At 40.8% G+C, this 24,068-nt stretch overlaps 1 protein-coding gene across 1 annotated transcript in view; it reads left to right on the top strand.

Annotated features, from left to right (window-relative positions):
• The first annotated feature begins 11,521 nt into the window (after positions 1 to 11,521).
• Positions 11,522 to 24,068, top strand: part of VWA8 (von Willebrand factor A domain containing 8) — a 179,625-nt gene continuing 167,078 nt past the window's right edge. Inside the window, exons 1-2 of the mRNA XM_015633778.3 lie at positions 11,522 to 11,743; positions 22,985 to 23,062. Of these exons, the coding sequence (XP_015489264.1) occupies positions 11,599 to 11,743; positions 22,985 to 23,062 (223 nt within the window). The 5' untranslated portion in view covers positions 11,522 to 11,598. The remainder of the gene's footprint in view (positions 11,744 to 22,984; positions 23,063 to 24,068) is intronic.

The following is a 24,068-nucleotide window of genomic DNA, read 5'->3' as shown; positions in this document are numbered from 1 at the left end:
TGTGAAATACAGATGTCATATTTTTAGTGGCAACTTTTTGCCTGAACTAACACACTTGGCAAGAAATTAAAATTAAATTACACATTTCCTGATACTGACAAGGAAGTAAACAAAGTAAAAATGCTGATTTACTTACATACACATGCACAAAAAAAAAGTTCGCTATATTTAGTTGTCTAAACACTTTCCCTGTTGGCTCCATTTAATTTCTTTGGTGATTTCAACTGCAATAGTTTGTTCAGTTTGTCTCCCTCTAGTGGACCGTGCCTTTTGTGTGTCAGTAGATACTTATTTTCAATTTTCAATTTTTCCATCACTGGTACTGTGTGGCTATAATGTTATTATAATAATTGAATAATCTATACACAGCAATTACTCTATTTCATTCCTGATGACTGCATAGTTTAAACTTACATTTGTTCCTTTTGCCCCAGGTATCAGCTGTCTGGGCTACAATTCATGCAAAGTATTCTTAATCCTCTTCTCATGTAAAAAAAATACAATTATACTGTATTGCTTTTTGGTCATTCTTCTGTCTTCTAGATGAGTTCAGGGACTGGATCAATAGAGGCCTATGTAAAGCAGCCCTTTAAATGGTCTAGATTAGGACCTGGTGGAACAAAATAAAGCTAGGTACAGTTAAATCACTTCACAAATATGGAATGCTTTGTCTAAGCAAAAGCCTGTAGCAAGCATGATATTTCAGCAACGAAGATATATATTCCATTGCTTGATGAATATAAGACAATGTGGCCTAGACTTATCTTTCAAAGGATCAATATCTAATTTGGGGAAGAATATATTTAATTATAACCAACACAGAATCTGTCTTGGGCTTATTTATATCATCTGCATTGTGATCTTAGTGTTTCTGTGGTGGATCAGAGCCCTTCTGTGCTTAACATCTATTAACCACAGCAAAAAAGCTTATTTCCTTTCTCAAAGATCTTACACTACAAAAGATGGGGCAGCCAAAAACTGGACTTTGCAAAGGGAAGGTGGGAATGGAAGAAGCAAATAAGAACTGATAGTTGAACCATTGCTGAATATTATTTGTATTAGCACAGGCTGTCAAACATCTTTGTGACTACTGTATTTTATGGGCAAAGAAAAGTTTTCAGGTTTACAAACACAGATCTGAAGAAGGAAAATCTCATGACCACTGGTACTACTATGTTTGAACGGGCACAACTCTTCCAGAGCAGAAGTTTCTTCCTGTGAATACATCCAAATTGTACTGTTGATTTTCTTTCCTTTTGTGCTTTGTATGCCAGATAGCACTGATGTTCAAGTAAGACATAAAATAGATTCTGTTGTAATTAAGCAATTAACTGCACAATTAAATCTGAAGTAAGATAAGTGGTGTGAGTTGTATTTCACAACTACTTGTGAAGTTACACCCAGGTTTATTTGTTCCCTGTTCACTGGACTCCCACCTTCCCTTCTTCAAATTCCTTCTAATACTTATGGGAATAATAATTAAGAACAACAGCAAAAACCCTCACCTCCCAGTTTCTGTATATTGAGATACTAAGCCACCACACTTAATTGGGCCCTTTCCAATTTTTGCCAATTCCCTCAAAGGGCAGCAAGCCAATTCATCTTTCACCAGCTTAGAGAGTGGAGAAAGGAGCTCATACCCATTCCCACTGCCCTTGGGAGTCTACTTGGCAAGGGATTTCAGGGGTTGATCTGGATTGAAAAATTGTGTAAGAAGGCATTAGTACCTTGCCTTCCTTACCTACTGTACTCCCTGCTTCCATAGCACACAACACAGTGGTAATTAGACTGTCAGCCACTGTTTGTGTAATAGAAAACACAGCCAAAGCACTCTCAAGTTTAAACAAAAAAAATCCTCTCTCCCGTGAACTTGTGTAATTCTTCTCCTTGGACCGATTCTGCTAACGCCTACCCACTTGAATAACTGTACTCATTCTTTGAAATCAAAGTATGACTGACTAGTTGCATGCAAACTGGCTTAAGCCCTTAAATTCTGAGGTTTTGAAGACAAAACTGCATCAGACATGCTTTGTGCTGCTCTCGAACTACTTCAGCACACTATGAAGCAAGGAAATAAAAGTAGAAATGGAGGTAAGGCTTTTAAGATGTCCTTAAACTGACCTTCAGAAAGAACAAACAATGAACACTGAGAGAAAATTTTTCAATGAAGAGGAATATTGTCCCAAGTGTAAACAAAAGCTCCACAATCCCATTTAAGCATTCTTAGAACATTAATCCATTTAAGATATTAGGGCAGAAAAAGACCATTGCTGAGGACAGCAAGTGAAAGTTGAGATGGGTTGGGTTACTCTGTCCAACTCAGAGAGATATAATATTTCAATTCTGAAAATACATTCAGAGGAATTGGAGGTCTTTTCTTATTTAAGAGGCTCCATTGTGGACTTAGAAAGTGTTTATTTTACCATATTGCCACTTGTAAAACAAGGGGAAAAATCCACCTCTTAATGTATGAGCTAACCAGGTAGCTTAATCTCCTCATAATTATCATTTTCACATTTCTTTCACCTGTCATAAAACGGAATCTTCCCAGACAGACTGATAAAATTATATAGGTAGCTGCAGTACCTCAAAGAGAACAAGTGAAAGTAACTTTCATACTCATACACACTGAAATTCTGGTTGACCTAAATAGAAAGAGGGGTTTTGTATCTCCTGCCTCTTTTTTTGAAATCTATCATCCTTTCATGCAGCTAATAACTCTAATTTTCAATTTTAAGTGTGTCGTCTGAATGTAATGGAAAAGTAAAACAAAGAGCTGAAACAACAGTCAGATTGCTAAAGGTTTGTCTTTGCCTAGTGCATAAAAGATAATGCTGCTGTATTAAAAACACTAAGAGAATTCTAGTGAAGTTGGAGTTTCCCTGGAGGATCTGTGTTAAACAGTCTTGTCCTGAGAAAGTGAAGATTGTACTTCACTTCAGATGTAGACTTTGAGAGATGAATGACAAACTTTTTCAAGGTCTTTTCTTTTAGAAAGAAAATCCCATCATGGCCTCATGACGGCTGGCTTGGCTTTTTTTTTTTAATTTCTTACAAAATTTTTAGGCCATTCTTAAAAACAGAATTAATCAATTTTCAGTTTAAAATTCCCAGAAAGAAAGTAATCTCATTCATTCTAATTTATATTAAACACAAGAGATTATATTAATACTACTCTGTGGGATTTCAAATCTCAGACCAGGTCATTTAGAGCTATTTTAAATCTGTATTTTCTTACATGTATAGCCTGTGAAGATTTTCATTCTGTGTTCATGTAATGCTAATGCAGTCATGACATGCAGGCCACAATGCCTCTTCCCACAGATGACAGCACGGAAGGCACAATTTCATGTATTTTATTTACATTGACAAGGTCGAGGAGTCAGGCTGCTGACTGTGAACTCTCCTGTTAGATGGACCCAGAACATATGCCAGCAGGGAATTCACTGGCAGCTCCCTCAAGCAAGGACTTGGGATATTAATGTCTAAATGGAACAGCTGGGTGCTCACCTCAGCTTTCCTTCTGGAATAAATATTTCACTGTGTTCTGCTCACAGCTCTGCCCTGTGACCAGCCAGATGTGTTTACAATTTTACATAAAAGTAATGCCTACAGAGAGGTCAAAGGCTCAGGAATGAGGCAATAAGTATTTTCATCTTTTGGGAACATCTAAACCCCATAAAGGCCTCAGGCTCTACTGCACTAATGTTGTAAGTTTTGCAGCTAGAGTATGGTAAAGCTGTATTCATTAACAGCAAATATGAGCTTGTGAGATTGCCTCACAGTTTATTGAAACTTAACCTTTGTGATACATCGAATTAACCTGCACTTCACTGAATTATGATTATGGGATGACACTGAATTATGGGGGAGAAGCATTATTCCTGTCTTCAGGAAATCTGGCATTTTATTGATGATTTTGGGTCAATGGCATATGCCACCAATGACACTTTGGAGGTTATTCTGTGCAATCTTCTGTAGACAGCAAAAGGCAGTCTATGGAGACAATCATTAGGAAAAGCCAAGTTGTTTCTAACTTAAGGAAAAAGGCAACCTACCATTTCAACATGGAAAAGGAGAAAGGTTTCAGGTAATCATTGACCAGATTTTGCTTAGTTCTTAATGTATTAACAGCTCTACTAATCATTGTGGCTGCCTTTGAGCTGTGGGCTGCATCTGGAAAGGTTTTAGAATATAGGCAGATAAGACTAGGATGGAACTAGTGTATTTTACCCAGATATTACCTGTCCATTCTACTAACCAGCTTTGTGTACAGTTGCATAACACTCCAGCTATAAAGTCAAACACTAAATACAAACCTGTGAAGTTTATTTGGCAGATATCTTACACCAGTGTTGAAGTGGGTGAAGATACCAGATTTATTTTAGAGGATCATGACAGCCATGAAGGACACAGGAAGGACACCAGCGCCAGTGAACATATGTCTGATGCAAGAGCAGATTAATCAAGTAAAACACAAGCGAGTTGATGCCCTACATTGATTATTAATGTGTATCAGAAATAGTGGGGTCAGCAGGACCAGGTCAGTGATTGTCCCTTGTACCTGGCACTGGTGAGGCTGCACCTTGAATCCTGTGTTCAGCTTTGGGTATCTTACTACAAGAAAGACATTGAGGTGCTGTAGCATGTCCAGAAGGCTACAAAGCTGGCGGAGGGTCTGGAGCACGTCTTGTGAGGAGCAGCACGTCTTGTGAGGAATATGGAGGTTTTCAGCCCAGAGAAAAGGCAGCTCAAGAGAGACCTAATTGCTTTCTACAACTGCCTGAGAGGAGGCCATAGCCAGGTGGGGGTTGGACTCTTCTCCCAAGTAACCAATGATAGGACAAGAGGAAATAGCCTCAAGTTGTGCCAGAGGAGGTTTATTTTGAATATTAGAAAAAAATTCTTCCCAAAAGAGCTGACGAGCCTTGGAACAAGCTGTCCAGGGACATAGAGGTATTCAAAAGACATATAGGTGTGGTGCTTAGGTACATGGTTTAACACTGGATTTGCCAGTGTTGGATTAACACAAACACAATCTACAGGTCTTTTCCAACCTAAATTAGTCTATAATTCTAAAACACACATCCTTGAGTTCCTCAGATTATAGTAGTCACTATCCAGGTACTGTCCTCTTTGGGAGGTGAGACAGCAGCAGGATCTTCAATGTGTGGATTTTATTGCTCACTTTTCTTGAAGGGGTCATTGTCCTGAAGTGTTAACACTATGCTAGGTAGTCCCTAAATCCACTAGCTCATACGTGAGCATTGTCAATGCATGCTAGGCTTTATCAATCTATAAATATCTGTGAAGCCAAAGAAATCACAGTGTCTGGTCATCTTACTAATTCTCTAAGAAAATTTTGTATCAATAGCAACAACAACAGTATAGTTACATTTCACACATATTGTGATATATCAACAGTACTGTCATATTTCATGTAACAATACCATTTTGGTATTTAATTCCTGAACATTTGACTTCATGAAGTTCTGAAATCACTGAACTGCTATATTAGTTTATTGCAACTTTTTTTTCCTAGAGTTAAACGAAATAACAATTACAGAAATCAAATAAAACAACCCTCCTGCCTCAAAGTCCAAGTAATGCATTATCAGAAGAGCAGAGACGCCCCTACCACTTAGACAAACAGCATGAGTGAATGAGTTCTATATATTTTCAGTGGATTTCACAACTATTTTTGTCAGTAGAAGAAAACTGAGGATTCCAGTGGTGCTCAGACGTAAAACACAGTGGTCATGGTCCTTTCAACCTGTCTTAACCTCATCCCTCGTTACTATTGAAAAACACCTGAAAGATGATGCAGTCACTGGTCACAGCCAGAACAGCTTCTTCATGAGAGGAAAGTCCATTTATCAGACCTAATTTCCTTTTAAGACAAGGTAATTCACCAGATTGATCAAGAGAAGCCAGTAGATGTAATCTTTTTGGATTTCAGTAAAGCTTTTGATGAAGTCTCTCACAGGATCCTGCTGGATAAAATGTCCAGCTCACATCTGGATAAACACATCATGTGAAGGGTGAACAATGGGCTCACAGGTTGGGCACAAAGGGATGTAGTGAATGGGGTGACATCAGGGGGATGACCAGTCACTAGTGGGGTTTCACAGGGCTCCATCCTCAGCCCTGTGCTCTTCAGCATCTTCATAAATGACTTGGACACAGGACTGGAAGGGCTACTAAGCAACTTCTCAGATGATACAAAACTGGGTCTTCCCAGTAGGGCTGGGAAGGCTTCCCTTGAGGGAAGCCCTGCAGAGAGACCTGGACAAATTAGAGAGATGGGCAATCACCACCCATATGAAGTCCAATAAGGGCAAGTGCCGGATTCTACACCTGGAATGAGGCAACTCTGGATGTACAGGCAGACTGAGGAATGAGAGGCCAGAAAGCAGTGCCATGGAAAGGGACCTGGAGGTCCTGGTCAATGGCAAGCTGAACATGAGCCAGCAGTGCCCTGGCAACCAGGAGGGGCAACCCTGTCCTGGGGGGCATCAGGCACAGCATGGCCAGCTGGGCAAGGGAGGGGATTGTCCCGCTCTGCTCTGAGCTGGGGTGGCCTCACCTCCAGCGCTGGGGGCAGTTTTGGGTGCCACAATGTAAGAAAGACATTAAACTGTTATAGAATGTCCAAAGGAGGGCAATGGACACAGTGAAGTGCCTTGAGGGGAAGCCGTATGAGGAGCGTCACGTGGCCTGTTCAGTCTGGAGGAGATTGAGAGGAGCCCTCATTACAACTTCCTCATGAGAGGAAGAGAAGGGGCAGACACTGATTTCTTCTCTGAGGTGACCAGTCACAAGACCAAGGGAATGGCCTGAAGCTGTGTCAGGGGAGGTTAAGGTTGGATATCAGGAAAAGGCTCTTCAGCCAGAGGGTGGTTGGGCACTGGAACAGGCTCCCCAGGGAAGTGATCACAGCCTGACAGAGTTCAAGAAGTGTTTGGATAACCCTCTCAGACACATGGTGTGACACTTGGGGATGTACAGCAAGTAGTTGATCCTTGAGGGTCCTTTCCAACTTAGCTTGTTTTCTCTTACCCAACATCTATGTAATGTTTTCATCCTCCCTTGCCCCCTTCCCCTGTGGGTTCCTTGTGCTTAATTCACCATTTTCTAACTGTTCCTTTAGGCTTGCCGCCTCATCCCTCTGCTCTGAAGAAGCACAGAAGGTACATCAGAGTGTCTTTGCCATTTTCTCTGGCCATGAAAGAAAAATAAGAGGGGGTAGCCTGGCTCAACCAGTGCAGTCTTCTTTTAGATCATCCTTCACATAAACAGAATATGTTGACCTACCTGTTAAACTATTATAAATTTCCCCAGTTTTCAGAAGCTTATGATTCACACATACAAAGTGTCATCAAAAAGCATCTTTCTGAAACCAGAATGACGGTCTTAGCAGAACTCTACTCCTTGATCTCATGTTTGGCGAAGTATCTACTTTTAGAACTGTTTTCATGTGAGTAAAACTAGATGCAGATTTATCAAGCAGGACAAAGATTTTAATCTTTATTCTCCCCTCCACTCTCCAGTAACACCAGGGAAAGCAGTATGCATTTTCTTCATGTGATGTGGCTGCCCAGCCATGCAGCCTTCCCAGTCACATAGCGGGTATGGCTGCTCCTGAATAAAACTTTGCCTTTTCTTTTTTGAAAAGTGACTTAGCTATTTTTATTCAAGTTTTCAAAAGAAGCATTCTGCCTGCAGCAGAAATCCAGCATGAGAAATTTCTACTCAAACTATTAAAGAATGGTGGGGTAACAAACTACTGAAAACAGATGGAGTTTGGCATAAGAAATTGCAGATGCCATCATTCATGGCCTTTCTACTCTCTAAGCATTCAAACTGCAACACATACTCAAACGTTCACTACCACTCATTTCTCATTTCTCTTAACTTCTGTGTTCCTTAAAAAAAAAATAAAAAAAAATACAGAGTTTTTTGGTTGTAATACTGATCTTCAAGAAATGTACTTCCAAGTAGCTAGAGGCTATTAGGTCAACCTTCCACTCAGCAACCAGGTGTCAAGAACCTCCCTACCTCAATGTCATTATTTCTTACAAAAATCAATGATGACTTTATGCTTACTCGGGGTTTTTGTTCAGTGTAACAGTGCAAACAGCACAGAAAAACTCAGAGACAGAGGGGTATGAATAGATACCAAGAAAGCTAATGGACTGGATTTTAATAGAGACGGTTTTAATTTCTTGAAGGAAGTTGCCATACAAACAGATAGCAAAAATACTTAAATCCTTAACTAAAAAGGTAGTAATTATATATTCTGGAGTGAGGAATCTATCATAAACACCATTTGTAGAATGAATTATAGCACTGACTCTTGCTTATAAGAGTGTAAGGAATAAGGTGGATATTCTAGTAACCATTGCATTTAGAGAAAGGCATAATGAATGAAAGTCAGTTTAGCAAAAACTAGGAGATAAGACACTTTACATTAGAACCGCCATACCTTATTGGTGGATCCATTTCTTCCTTAATATCAACTTGGATTAAACTAGGGGACAAATTTAGGATTCAAGTCAACAAAGAAGCAGCTGTGCATTTCCATTTTTATTTGATTTATATTGTTACAAATCAATTTCATACAAGAGAAGCACCTTCTGGTATATCAAAAACTCACTAATAGTGAATTAGAGTGGCTCCATGGAAATAATAGCTATATTTGTTCAAAATTGATACACAACAGAAGTCTGGCACTCTCTACATCTGCTGTCTAAAGAAAGACATCAGTGGTTACAGCTAATTTGGGAGAACAACTCTAAGTTTTAATCCAAGGAAACTAATTCTGCCTAACTGATAAGAAATTATACAGAAGTATCCTCTTCGATGGAAAATCAATGGTAAGCAAGGCCTGCCTCAATGGCTTGACTTTCTCTGTTAGTATCACCAGATGGAACCCACACCACTAGGGAGTTCTCTGAATTCTAAGAGACTTCCCTTTTTTGTTTCTTCACATTCTCTGGACATAGTTTCCAAGGAGTTTAACGTTAGACCTATGCTCTAAACAAAGCTTTAACAGTAAATGAAGACTGACTTACTCCTATTACTGCAGTCCAGCCAGACCATTACAGTAAAATTCAGGCCTCAGTGCATTCAGTGGGAGATTTCCTATGAAGCTCAGATGAAGCTAGGATTTCATCTCAGCTTCTCTGTTCTTGTGTAGGAGAACTGACTACAACTAGGCAAAGATGATGCATTGTTCTTTACAGTCTGCACCTGTGTCTAATTTAGTCTTGCAGCTAGAGCTACACAGCAAAATACTTGACAGCTACTAGAGAGAATAGTCTGGAAACTGTCAACTCAGAGGGATGCTTTTAGAGCTCTCACTCTGGAGTAAGTCCTTTTCTGTTTAATCAAAGAAAAAGTATTTTTGTTAAGAAACTTGACATTCCAAATAAGAGTGCTGTTAAGTCAGGGAATAAAAATATGAAATTGCTGTTTGTTACCGGTGCTGTAAATCTTGCTGAAAGCCTTCACAAACACACCAGATGCAGACTGCTAAATCCTTCCACTTCATGACAGCACCGAACCACTGATGAAATCACGCATTCCACAGAGAGGATTGAGCAAGTACCAGATATGTAAAGCCTGTATGCATCAGTTACAATTAGCAAGTGAGGTGGATGCCATACTCCAGCAATAAATTAATATTGTACAGCCAGATAAAATTTCACACATATACAAGAAAAAGCTTGATTCTATACATTCACACTACTACATTAAATTTTGAGTGCTGTCAGGACTGAGTGTATAGCCTAAAAACAACACTCAAGTTGTGAATCTAAGTGTTTGTGTGTACATGTATATGTGCAACAAAATTACCATCTGCATAATTATGCACAGAGATAACAATGTTTCCATTATATCTTTCACAGCAACAGTTTGAAAATCAGTAAGTATAGTTTTCTCTTGCTGCAGATGGAAAGTTGGAGGCTGAACTCCAGGCTGAATTTGAAGTTGTGGAAAAGTTGATTAATTCAGAATTTTAAGACAATGCTTTAAAAAGCAAAACATTTTATAGATACATGACTCAGAAAGGGCTGAAATTTAAATCATTCAGCTTGACAGGTGCATGTATATATACACACAGAGAGGTAAAAGGAGGCTTTGTACATTCACAGTGTGAAATTACTGTGAAAACACCGTGAATCTGTACAAAACTGAAATGTCTCCTTATTTTCAGCATAGCATAAACCTATTCAGCATTCAGGTGATGCATTGAATCACTTGCATATCTGTTGCTATTTATTCTTTTTTAAATAGCTATGACAAAGAGGAAAGATGTAGTCTTCTAATTTAATATCCCAGACTGCTGAGATATATTCATAAGCCACTCCACTGTTATTTTGCCTCACTGGCCTTCTACTCTGTTCCAGCAGACCTTCTTGTTACTTTGCCTATCTTTAGCCTCCAGCATTTGTGATCTTCAGCTTACAAGAAATTAGGGCAATATCCATAAAAGGATGTTTCAATTTAGTTTATCCTGCCTTAGTCCCAGAAAACAGGTTCACAGACCTATATTAGGTACCAAGAATAGAAATTATACCTAACCAATACCCTAGCCAACAGGAAATGCTGAAGATCGTGAAATTTCACCTCACATGTTTAATGCCCCTAACGCTGAGCTGCAGAAACATCTAGGACGGGACCAACATTCCTAGTTCGTAGTATCTTATGGGGATTTAGAAGTCTAGGTTGTCTATGTTTAAACTGATGCTTAGCTCCCACTTTAATGACTTTCCTTTGGGATAATTGTTCTGGTGGAACAATAGTGCTGGAAACATGCAGGAAATGGGAGGTTTACGGGAGCGAAAACCTCCCAGCTGAGACAGCCAAAACCTGAAGTACAGCTGATACAGGTGGTGGCTTCAGTCTAGCTTCTACTTCCACAAAGCTCCCTTTCTACTGGTGCCGAGATCCAAGTCTCAACTGGATTTTCCTTGGAGGTAGGCTTAGTTATCGTGAAAGCTTCGGCCTTCCACAAATTATTCTAAAACTTATTCCTGAGCTTTCACATAAATCCAAGAGCATTACTTTTAGCTGGAATAGGCCGGTTTTGAAGTCTATTTCTGCAACGTGACCTTTTACAAAAATCTCACATCTAAGCCAAACGTCACTCCGGAGTAACTCAAATTCCTCCTGAAGTACGACATGCCTGAATCCCGAGAAGGCAGGCGAGGGGCGGCCCTGGGGCCGGAGGGCCCGTGAGCTCAGCAGCGGTGGAGAGATCCGAGGTAGGAAATTCCTTCGCCGCACGAATCTACCTCAGCCACCGCTGCCCGCGCCTGGCTCTCCGGGCTGTTTCAAACATGTTCCCCTCATATAAAAAGAAAACTCGCTGTCCTCGCAGCTGACCGGCACCGTCCCGAGGGGCCGCCCCGGGCTGCGGCGCCACGGCCCCGCTCCGGCACGTCCCCGCACCCGGCGGCACCGGCCCACGCCGGCCCGGCCCTGGTTTCCGGCGGGACTTTGTGCGGCGGCGCTTCCCTTCCCCCGCGCTCGGCCGGGCCGCGGCGGTCCCGGTCTCTGTGGCCCGGCTGTGCCCGTCTCCCCGCGGTCTCCATGCCGTCGCGGGTGCTGTGCCTGGGCGGCGGGGCCGGGGGTCCCGCTGCGCGCAGAGTCCGCCTGCTCCTGCGGCAGGTGGTGGGCGGCGGCGCGGCCGCGGCGCGGTACGGCCGCTCCGAGGTCAGGGCGCTGCACAGCTCAGGTAACTCACCCCGGCCCCCGGGTGTCTGGGCCCCCGCAGCCTCCCCCGACTGCCCCTGTTCCGGCCACAGCCCCGGCGCTGGCACCGGTCAGTGGGGAGGCCGGCGGGCAGGTACCACCTCTTGGGCTGCGGGCTTGTCCAGGCTGCCCTGCCGCCCCTGTGTCTCATGCTCGTGAGTGCGGGGGGTCCGCAGAAGGGCAATGGAGTGCAGGTCCCATGAGGAGCGTCTGAGGGCGCTGGGATTGTTTAGCCTGGAGAAAAGGAGGCTCAGGGGGAACCTTAGCACTCTACAAATCCCTGAAAGGAGGCTGTAGCCAGGTGGGGGTCGACCTTCTCCCAGGTAACAACTGACAGGATGAGAGGGCATAGCCTCAAGCTGTGCCAGGGGTGATTTAGGATGGACTTTAGGAAGGATTTTTTCACAGGAGGGTTGATTAAGTATTGTAATGGAGTTCCCAGGGACGTGTTGGACTTCCCACTCCTGGAGAGGTTTAAGGAATGACTGCATGTGGCACTTGGTGCCATGGTCTGGTTGACATGGTGGTGTTTGGTCATAGGTTGGACTCGATGATCTCAGAGGTCTCTTCCAACCTGATTGATTCTAACCTGGCACGAGGGGAAAAGGGCAAGAGTTCAGTCACCGGCTTGCAGGGACACAGTTTACTGTGGCTCGTGAAAGCTCCTGGCCCAGGTGCTTCAGCCACAGTGAAGCAAGGGCTAGCCCTGCAGCTCGTCCCTGTGAGAAGCGCCCTGCTCTGTAGTGCTTGTCCGCCACATCTAGCCTTGCTTTCTGTTCCTGCATCACATGGCTTCCTTTTTCGGCTGGGGCAGAGCCTCGGTGTTTGTGTCCGGGGCTGAGTGTGCTGGCAGCATATGGTAATGAGATAGAGGGTTGACCTTGAGCCTGCAGATGCCATGAAGGATGACCTGAATTGCCCTGGAGTATCCTCTGGTGACCTTTGAGACAGGTGATGGGCCTGTGCAGAGCAGAAGTGGAGTCTGGAAAGGGTGACATATGCCTGTGGTAACTGACACTTCTCAGGATGAATGCCAAAAGCAACAAAGCTCCTAAGTACAGAGTGAGTGATGAGTAGTGATCTGCAAGTTATTCTGATGGGGGAGTACTTGTGTAAGCTCTTAATGCACCCCTTTAATCCAATTTCTCTCAATTTTAATATTTTTTGATCTGTTCATTGATTGACCAGTTCACTTCTTTGTTTAGTTTCTGAAAAGTTACTCAAGAAGGAAGTCTTTAAGGAATTGATAGCCATAAAATTACTTCAAGAATTTGTGACTAGGTAATATTTTATTTGTGAAAAGTACTAAAAAGACTATGGTTATTTAGCATCAAACAAATTAGGGTGAAAGAAAACAAGTTGATAGTGAAGTGAGTCAGTTAAACCTGAGACATCTCATTTTTTGTAGTGCTTCCAGTTTTTCTGTGAATTTGGGATCATGATATTAAGAATACTGGTGTTTTTTCCTGATTTTGGTTTTTTTTTTTTTTTTTTAATTAATTTTTAAAATGCTTGCATGTCCTCTTGCAGACCCTAGCATTTCTTTGAGGATACTGAAGTTACCAAGGATGATCTGAAATTTTTTGTGCCATATGTGATTTTACTATTTCTGTGCAGCTGCTGTAATTACAATTCTTGTTGTAAGCGGTGTTGAGGTTGTATGTCTCTTTCATAAATAAACAAAATGTGTCTTAAAAAGCAGGAAGTTGTTAAGAGTCAACAAACCAGCAAATCGTTGTGTGCACAGTAATTTGAACGTGGCATCCCTGCCAGGTCGGATTTACTGTCTGTCCTGGTACCTTTTGAGTGTAAAGGAGGAATTGTTGCCTGATGTTGTGCTGTTACATGTGAAGAAGCCATCCTTCTTAGCCTTTCAGCTCAGTCTTTGGAAAGAGAATGTGGCTTTCTGCTTCACTAGGGGCTGCAGAGGAATTGCTAAAGCTATCAAGCTGTAAAGCTTAAGAGAAATCTCTAAAGTGAAAGAGACTGCACGACAAAAGGGTAATGGGAATATCTAGGAAGTGTTCGGAGTTACACAATGTAATTAATGAGGGAAACAATTTATAGTAGCAAATGTTGTAGAAGGCTGACTGTCACAATAGTTTTTAGGGCAGGTTTCATGTTTCCTTCTAAAAGACTAAAAAGTATCAAATTATCGTGGAATTACTTGTGATGAATTCATTTAAATGCACTGTGAGCTGAATAAAGTGGAGTTCTACGTAGCTAGGTTCACTGTTATTTGTTTATTTTAATCTATATGTAATATGAATATTTTTAAAAAGCTGACAGAATACACAATATTGGAGTTGCTTTAAGGGGTTAGAGTGAACAAATGCTGAAATTGATGTAAACTGAAGGTCTGAAAAAATAAAAAGTGTTTCCAGTCAGATTCTACAGGCAAAGTAAGGTCTCTCCTGTGCTTTGCTGCTCAGTGTACATAAAATAACTTATCCTTTGTCACTTCTGTAGACCAAAATATATACTAGCTACATTTGCTGTTTTCTGCAGCACTGCCTGTCCAGGTTCAGGTCTCTTTCCTCCTTCCTTATATGAAATTTTTGGTCAATTTCAGTTCCTCATCAAACTTGTTTAAAGCCTAGAAGATCTCAGTAGTACATACAAGTGTATTTGCTGAGTAAAACACAGTCACTTGTGAAAAATCGCATCACACTTCAGAATCCTGTATCATTCATCATCAGTGTACAGGATCTAAATGATTGTGGTAAAAATCGATAATCTGAAAGAAGACTATGAATTTGACTGTGTGTGGGTTTTTTTCCAGGTTTATCATTGTCCAAAGACTAGAGAACTGGTTGATGATGGGTGTAAATCCTTTCTGGCACGTTGCCTTTTCCAATTTTACCTGTGTCATTATCTTGTTGCAATTCACATGTTGGCAGCTGTGAGTGTATTTCTGATGATATTTTTTCACTGGCAAAACCTATTTATAAAGAGACTTAATTCTTTCTTCTTTCTCATGACATTCCTATAATTGTTCATTACCTCTGTAATTGTACTTAGGGGGCTGCACTGTGGTGATTCCAGGGATTTGATTTATGGTAAGCCTTGTGTATGATTGTTCCATCAGCACAACTCAGAAGGCATCAACTGGAGATGAGAATTTTCAAAGCCAGTTGTCTGAAAGTTTGCAGAGTTATGCCTGTGTTATTTCAAATTATTCTAACATTTAGAAAAGAAAAGGTTCATGGTAAAAAAAAAAAATTGTGAAATTGTGTATTTTATTAGACATGCTGATGTAGCTGGAACACAGAGGTGAAATGTCAGGTCAGCTTCTATAGGGCTTCACTTTTGGTATATGACTGGATATCAGTAAATAGTTTCTGAGTGTTAATATTTGCCAATTGTTTGAATTTTTTTTTTTCTGTTAAACAACAGTTACAGGCCTGATATATGTTGATGTGTTCTACAAGTTGTGCCCAGCTCAATGCATAAGATTGAAGTTGTAGCTGCTTGGCATACTCAGGGACTCAGGATAGTTGTAGGCAATGCCATAGGTAATTTTAAAGCTGTTTTGTCAGTTTTGGATAGCTTTTCAGTAAATGTGAAATTTTCAAAACATTTCTGTTGATTCTTTTTGGTTGAAATACATTTTTAAAATTATACTAATGTATAATTACCTGTACTTGTACATTTACAATTACAATGTAAATGTACATTAACAATGTACTTGATACATAAGTTCAGTTTAGAATAGATAGTCGGTTTTTTTCTCCACTGAGAAAAGTGTACTTCAGAAATCTTTGTACAGTTTTAAAACACTCTGAGCTAATTTTTTCACAAAAGTAGCACTGGCTACAGGAGATTGGAAAGGGAGCACTAGCGATGTGGTGGGCATCTGTTTCCGTGTGACTGAGAGGAGCTGGTGGATATTGCTTTCTGCAGGCAGCCAGCAGTAACCTCCCACACATGAGCTTTCGTGCTCACAGGGGATTTCAGCCATGCAGACATCAACTAGGAGGGCAATCTGGCAGTGTGCATGCACTCTTGGTACTTCCTAGGCTGTGTTGGTAAAAATTTTGTAATGCAGATTCCAGAGTCAGGGTTAATTCTTCACTCTGCCTGCTGCTTTCAAGTAGGGAAGAGCTGTGACCAGTTTGGTCACAGGTGACAGCCTGGATCTCAGTGACTGGAACATGACTGAGTTGCACATCTGGAGGAAGGTAGGGAAGGTGAGCAGCAGAATTAGGGTCCTGGACTTGAGGACTACAAGCTTTCACTTAATCAGGAGATTGGTAGGTAGAATCCTTTGGATAACCACCGTGAAGATGGAAGGTGCACAGGAAAGCTTGAAAATTTTTAAATAAAACTTAATGGCAACTCAGGAATGAACCATTCAGCAGTAGCAGAAGTCCTGTTTGGCCAAGCAGGGAACTTCTCAATGACCTAAACACAAAAGTGCAAGTAAGGACAGACAGGAGTGTAAAAGTGCAATTTAGTATGTAAGGACAAAAGCCCTACCATCTTGCCAGAGTGCAGACATTTAGTCCAGAAGGACCCTGATGAGCACGAGAGCTGGGACACCAGAAACCTCAGAAAGTTTAAGAAGTATAAAGATCTGCTAGTGGACTAAAGTGTTGTTGGGAAGGAACTGGCTGAGTAACAGCTTTGCTGAAAGGGCTGTGGGATTGCAGTGATGTCTTGTTGAACACAGCAGGGGAAGAGACTGCCTAGAGTGACTGTGGAACATCTGTCTTTGAAGGTTTTTCAGATTCAGTCAGACAGAGCCACAATCTTATCACTGGCCACCAGAGAGCAGATATCAGTGTTAGATAAGATTCCTCCTTCATGTTGATGATCTTCTACTAATGCAGAAAAATGAATAAAAATGTTACCTTTCTGGAGTAAATTCCAAGATTTTGGTTTCATGACACCTTGGACTGTAACCAGTACAGACACTCATTAGCCAGCCCAAAATAATAATTGGAAAATCTAGTGTTAGCTTAAAACCTGAAAATTAAAAAAATAGAAGGTCTAAAAAGAACATTAAGTAGAGATTGAGTAATATTTAAGTTTTATGTTTGAAGCAATTGTTTTGGTTTTTTAGAGGGAAAGACTTCCTTTTGTCCATAAAAAACCAGAACTTTAGTGGATGTTTTTGCTTTGCCAGGAGATAGATTTTGCCATGTCATTCATCTATTTAAGTCAGCAGCACCTGTCAGACTGCAGCATCCTGTTGACAGAAGCTGAACTCCACCTCATCTATGTGCAAAGGCAATGGTGGTCAAGGAACAATCCTAAGACTTGTCCATGCAGGGAATAGTTTTCTGTCCCTCATATTCATGTGTTTGGGAGGTTTCCAATACTGATAGGAGGTGCAGAATAAGTAATAATGTTGCTCAGTGAATGTAGTGTTTGCAGCCATAAAGACAGTCAGTAAGAGCTGCTGTGAAATGTGAAAAAGAAGTCACAGGGCTGCCTTCTTTTTTTTTTTTCCTGAATAGTGTATTTGGAAAAGTTAAGGAAAAAGGAAAAAATTGGAAAGAATAATTTCTGTTTCTTCAAAATAAGTCAGCTCCTCAAGCATTAGTAAGAGCTGACACTCTTCTTTGTTTCTTCATGGAAGTGTGCTGGATAAATACCCGTTCAAAGCATAATTTTTTCCCCTTCTTCACATTATAATGAAATTAAGACCTGGAAATACATTTGAATATAATATAAATTTCAGACTTTCCTTTGGGTGTGGTTTTATCACATAGAAATTATTATTAGCAGAGCTTAGCACCTTCACAGTTTTAATATGCTATTGCTGTTGCAGGCTCTTGAAACCAGATGGATGTCTGTGTACAAATGAATGTGTAATATACTAAAGAGAATGTGTTAATCTCACCTATTTTCAGGACTAAAGAGGCCAGAAGACAATAAATTCAGCAACCTGAAAACATAATGTTCCTGAGGCTTCATTTTAGTGTCTTACAAAAGCACAGATAATACAAATATGATTTACACATGAGATTGGAAATATCTGTGTTGTGTACTCAAAAATCTAAATACATGTATAGATGTCTTCAGGTTGTTTTCTTTTAGAGTAGGATTTTTTAATTTCTTTATTTTAAAATAACCTTTTCAAATGTATTCATTTTATCCTTTTTTATTAATGTGGTATTTTACCAGAAAAATGGCAAGTAGAATAAAAGTTCTACTTTGTAAGTTCTTAAAGTGTAGTTGATATACAATCTGTTTATTTTTATACATGACCAGTGTTGCTGTCACCAACAGTGACACCACCAGTAGCAGTTTTTTATTTTCAGCATATAGGAATAAATAATAGGATTAGGCAATAGTCTCTTCCTGGGAGGTGGAGCAGTGAGGAGGGATAATTGTTGTGATACTTCCTAGCTTTTAAGATCAGTCAAATATGCCAAGTGCACAGTGAGACTGAATGTTCAGGAAGCCTTCTCACTGAGATTGTAACGTCACATCATCCATGGTGGGTCAGAACAAAGGTCCATCAAACCTACTGTTCCCTGTTGGCCAACAGTGAGTAGGAGATGCTGGGGCAGAGTAAAAGCACAGGGTGTTCATGCAGGGGTCCCCTGCCAAACTGCCTTCCCAGCCTCCAGCTGCCTCCTCTGCAGCTCAGGGGCTTGGAGCTGGAGGTGCTGCCTTTCTATTCAGACAGTAGAAGAAATAGACCTCAGAAAGAGGCCTAGAAAAGAACAAGAGCTCTAGAGCAAGCTCTTCTCAGTTACTGTAAAAAACACATACAGACAATAATACTGTTTCTGTCTAAATTGTAGGTCTAAAGAAGAGAGCATATAATTCTGTGCTCTGCAATTACTGGGTAGCTATATGTCCATGTGTGAATTTCCATATTGCCAGAGGTGCAATTCACACCTGTCTTTTTCAGAAGCAGTAGAAAGAGCTCATTGCATGTATTGAGATGGTTTTCATATATTTTTTTTTTTTCCCAGAGGGTCTCTTCAGGATCCTGTTACTGTTTTTGATCTTTATGTGCTTCCAATTTTTGACCCTTATTGCATAGGCTCTCAAAAGACCTCCTGAGACTGCATCCTGTCTGCCTCATGAATGGGATGTCCCCTTTACCTTTTGGATTCTGGCCAATGTTGTTCTTGTTTTGTTTCAGCAGCCATGTTTCCTTGTGTACATTGTGCACTGCTTGAATCCCACTGTTTACCCCAAAGACTGTGGTATCTAAGGTCACTGTTTTCTCTGTGGGAGACAAGAAAGTGGAAGCACATCTTCACTGCAAGCAAGCATGATACAGCCTACAAAGTCTTCATCACAAAATCCTGCAGCTATAGCTCTTGTCCACAATGGTGTGGTAGTAGCTGGTGGAATGGGTTGGAGTATACATGGACTGTTGTATAATTTGCCATGTAGTCAATTTGTGATACTTGTGCTCAAATTATGGGTTTTGCTGATTTAACACCAGCATTTTACCAAGCAGGCTGTTATCAGTTCCTTGCCAGCTGGTGAAACACTAGAAGGAGTCTGTCCAGAATGACATCTCTGTTCAAAGCGTGTGGAAATGCAGTGGAAATGGAGTAACCAAACATGAGTTTTTAAACAAGTACAGAAGAAACAAATTGAGATGGGAAAATGTAGCCCAGGTGGAAGTGAGTGATAAGATTAGTGGGCTAATCCTCCCTGTGCTCATTTAGCTAGGAAAATGGACTCTGCTGTCTTGGTTTATTATTGCTAAGGTTCTATTAAACACTGCTAATATTTTTCCTTTTTGGACAGATGCAATCTGAAGGCAACATTTGTCTCCAGGCAGCAACAAACCAATTAAAAGCTAAATACCCTGCATGCTCAGCTCTCACCACATCTTACAGATAGTTCTCTCCCAGTCCATTTTTCATGAAAGTAGTGTCCATTGGTGTCTGGAATACTTGTGGGATTTTTGAACATTGTTAGATATGTTGATCAAGGGTTAGCATGATACAGACTGACATAAATACCACCAGAAGTGATTTATTTTTCACCTAGATGAAACTTGGTTTTGATTTGTTGGGGGTTTTTTTGTTTTTGTTTGTTTGTTTGTTTGTTTTTAAGGGAGTATAGAGAATCAACTAAGGCTTTAGTTGATTTAACCGCACTAATAAACTAAGTAATTGGAATTTTATCCTGTAGATGATATCATCATCCCAATGTATTGAAAAAGTTTGACATCTTGTTGTTCTGGCATCTTCGCCTTACTGGGTTTTGGAAGACTGTGTATGCGTGAAATAGTATTTAGTATTGAGCTGAGGTGATTTCAGCTAGGAGCTAATTAATCATATACTCTTGTCTCATTGCATGTTGGCTGGGGAATTCTGCGAAAATAAATTGTCACTAATTTCTTAGGGATATGTAAGGCAACCTGCTCTTTTTAGAATGTTAAAGTTGTTCCAGGCTGAGCTAATGAGAGAGATGGCAACTTTTGCAGGAAGCAATGGGCTCCTAAGGTGTTTTCATCAACTTGGAGGCATTTCCATAGACCAATTCCATAGATAAATAGAATGTCCTGAGCTGTAAGGAATCCACAATGGTCATCAACTCCTGACCCTGCAAAGGAATTTACCCCAAGAATCCCACCATGTGCTTGAGAACATTGTCCAAACACTTCCTGAGTTCTGTGAGGCTGTGACCATTTCCCTGGGGAGCCTGTTCCAGTGCCCAGCCATACTGTGGGTTGAAGAACCTTTTCCTAAATCTCCCCTGACACAGCTTCATGCCTCCATGGTCAACAGAGAGAAGAGGTCAGTTTTTGCCCCTGCCCTTCCCCTCATGAGGAAGCTGCAGACTGCAATGAGGTCTGCTCTCAGTCTCCTCCAGGCTGAAGGAGCCATGTGATGTCAGCCACTCTTCATATGGCTTCCCCTCATCCCATTGCTGTGGGTAGCCCAGATTAAAAAGGTGTGATGGCAAAAATGTTGGTGCCCTGCCATGATCCCTATTAGTTGTTCCCCAGTGAGAAAGAGTGAGCTTGGAACTGCAGTAAAGAAAGGGGAAGGGAGATGATTCTTGGTAAAATAGTTTTTCTTTAAAACTCAGAAATGGGCAAAACACTGGGATAGCCAAAGACTGGATTTTAGTCCCTGCAGTGCCTGTGTCTGTTGTTCAGTGACTTTAACTTATGTAAGAGTTCCCAGAGACAGGACCAAGGCTCTAAGCTATTGCAGGACTTTCTTTTAGACTGTGTTTGTTTGAATGCTTCAGGCTGGAGAGGGCACAGTACTCATTAGTGCATTTGAAACAAAAATTTGGCAAGGGCCAGAAAAGGAGCTAAAGCCCTAGACAGCTGCCTAATTCTTAGCTTAGCCCAGCTCTGTTTGGAGCAATTCCATTTCTGGGCTCTTGTGCAATCAAAGAAGGGTGCTTAGTTCTAGCATGGTGAGTGGGAACTGCTTGGTTCTGCTTGCCCTGAGAGCCAGGGGTCAATCCTTGTCTGCATTTATATGGCAGTACTGCTGTTGCCTATGTCCCATTTTCTGACAAGCTGTTGGAGCACTGTATTGCTCCAACTGTATTGTTGCATAAAATGTATTATATTGTATTGCATAAAATGTGGGAACAATCACCAGCTTACTACCTTTTGCCAATATTTTAGGGAAGAATGGAGAGCTGATTATTTAGCAATGTAAAGACCCATGTGCAGGCATGTATATCAAGCTGTGAATCCCAGTCTCTGCATTCTAGTCAAGCCCTTCAATTTAGCAGGAAATCAGCTATAATTCTTTCTTTCACTGCTTCCTGTTTGTTACTGTAGGTGATTCTACTCTGGCTGTTATAAATCTAGTCCTTTCCCATGAATTGTGTGAGCCATGTCAGAACCTGGGGATTCTAAGTCCTGTGAGATGAGCAGTAACATCTGGGTATGCTGGAAGAGTACTGCATTTGAGTGCAAAACTAGAGTCATGGCTGACTGAAAAGAGAACTACTGCATGTGTGGGAGGAGTTTTAGTTGCTTCTTATAATTTGGACAAGCTCCTTCTCCAGCATCTTGCTTTCTGGTTCCAGCATTGGTCTTCCAAACTGTTTGGCTTCTTTCTTTGTGCTGGAGATAGACAACTGTAGATTGGGTCCTCTTGGATGGAATAGACAAGGGACACGTCTACAAGAGGACTGGATACTTGCTTGAGCTTGTTTGTTGGCTCTGTACCTTCTGCAGCTCACTTCTGAGAAAAGCATAAACATGTGAGACCATTCCAAAACTTGGTCTTGGTTTGTGGAAAGGAGGTGTAATCAGTGCTGTTGCAAAACTATACCCCTGGGCAGCAGTCTTACTCCAGCAATTCTCTCCATCCTCACACATGCACTACAGTGCAGTGGAGGTGGTGTTATCTCTAGCAGCAGTAATGGGAAAAATGTCATTTTGCTAGAGTCATCTTAGTTTCATGGTCTTAATGCTTGTGAACTCATTTGCGGGGCCCAAACTCTGGAAGGAGAATAGATGTTGGTGTACCCACCAGTCCAAATCCCATTCTCCTGGCTTTTGGGTGTTGTGCTGTTTTTCAGTGTGGCTACTGCTGTGTTGGTGCTTGCCCATTTCTGTGCTGCAAACTATATTTCACCTTTGACTTCCATGAGAAAGTGCGCAGACCATGCCCTGCAATTTAATTCAAGCCTGTGGTTGCAGAAAGATAGATAAGACAAGCAGGTTCTAGTGAAGAGACCATGAAGTAAAATGGCCAGATGCTTTATGTTTGTTGAAACCCAGAACAAGAAGTGTTTGGGACCACTCAGACTTTAGAAAGGTACCAGGTTCTGCAGCCATGTAGTCAGGGAGTGCAGGAAGGGCCCACTGGCATGAATATGTCATTTTGTACCTCCAACAGATACTGTTCCAGGCTTCTTGAAAACTCAGGAAAATCATCACCCCTACAAGTGTTTGTCACTGATGGCTCTACAGACAAACATGCTTAAGTTTTAATTTCAGTGAGTCAACAATGGTAGCTGGAATTGTGTTCTACACTGGGCTTGAATTCCATAGCTCCCAACAGCTTAAATTTCTAAGAGCAGCAGTAAAAGAAAAAACAGGAAAAAGTACTATTAATTAAATGTAATTTGTCCAGGTACCTGATCTACTTACTGAAAAGCAGCAGGGCCTAATTAGTAAACACAAACACATTAGAGGCTGCTTTGTGAACACATAGTCAGCCTTGCCACAGCAGGCCTGTGGTTTGAATTTTAAGGACTTTAAATACTTCAAAGTATTCAAGTATGTAAGAACTAAAAGACTTTATTTTCTTTATTTTAGGTGATACTGTCACTATTGGAGATGTGTCTTTTAAAATCAAAACACCGAAGAACCCGGAACTTGTTCCACAGAACTACAGTAAGGATCTGCTTTCCTTTTGAAGGAGTTTCAAGGCTTTATTCAAAAAATTTCTACTCACTCAATCACCTCACTGTCTTTACTGAAATGATCAAAGAAATATATTTTGAAGAAGCATGCAGTTTGGGGGAAGCTGTCTTTGCTTAGTTCATTACTATATCTCTGGTTCAGCTGGTTGCATAGGAATCTTAACTTTGAATATAACCTGTCCCATAGGTCAATGGGACAGTAAGAGAATCATTTGTGTATGTTTAATTATTTTGTTCAAAAGGGTTCTTATTCAGGGATTACTTCTAAAAGTAATCTCAAGTTGTTTGGTCATAAAAACTGTGGCCATTTAGAATTACTATTCAATTGTGATACAATTATATGTCCTAGGAGTTTGCAGATGTATGGTGTTTTTCTACTGTGATATTTATAAATCCCAGATTATCACATAATTATTGTCAGCAAACATACAGATCTTTGTGATCCATCAAGGTAATGAGAAGTCAGTTGCACAGTCATGAAAAATGCTACATGGAAAATACGCAGCCAATTATGCACATTAACAATGCACACACATGTAACTAAAATTGATTCACATTATCTTTTGATACCTTATTACAAATGTCACTGGTTTGCAGCCATCCTTATTTCCTGACTGTTTTCATGTATTTCATGGAGAATACATCCTTCCTGAGCTTTTACTTTTGCACCATGGAACACAAGTAAATCATGTTTGTGTTGTGGCTTTTCTCAGTACACAGGCCAGACGTTTCCTGAGGATCCAAAATTATCAGTTGCCATTTGTTCAGTACTTTCACATGTAGGCTGCTGCATATCCAGAATGCAAGCTAAAAAACATCCACTAAAAACTGATTTTTCCATTCAGATAAATTTGCAGACCGAAACCAAGTACATGTGGCATTCTAAAAGTGTATGCATATCTTATACTACTGTTTACACAGGGACAAGCACTGAGAACTCCCAATGACTGTTATTGCACAGTTATTTGGATGGAAAG

Source organism: Parus major, chromosome 1, assembly GCF_001522545.3.
Source record: "Parus major isolate Abel chromosome 1, Parus_major1.1, whole genome shotgun sequence".
In the NCBI taxonomy this organism is placed as follows: Eukaryota; Metazoa; Chordata; class Aves; order Passeriformes; family Paridae; genus Parus; species Parus major.
The sequence above is the reverse complement of the archived record's forward strand: the minus strand, read 5'-3'. Positions and strand labels throughout refer to the sequence as shown.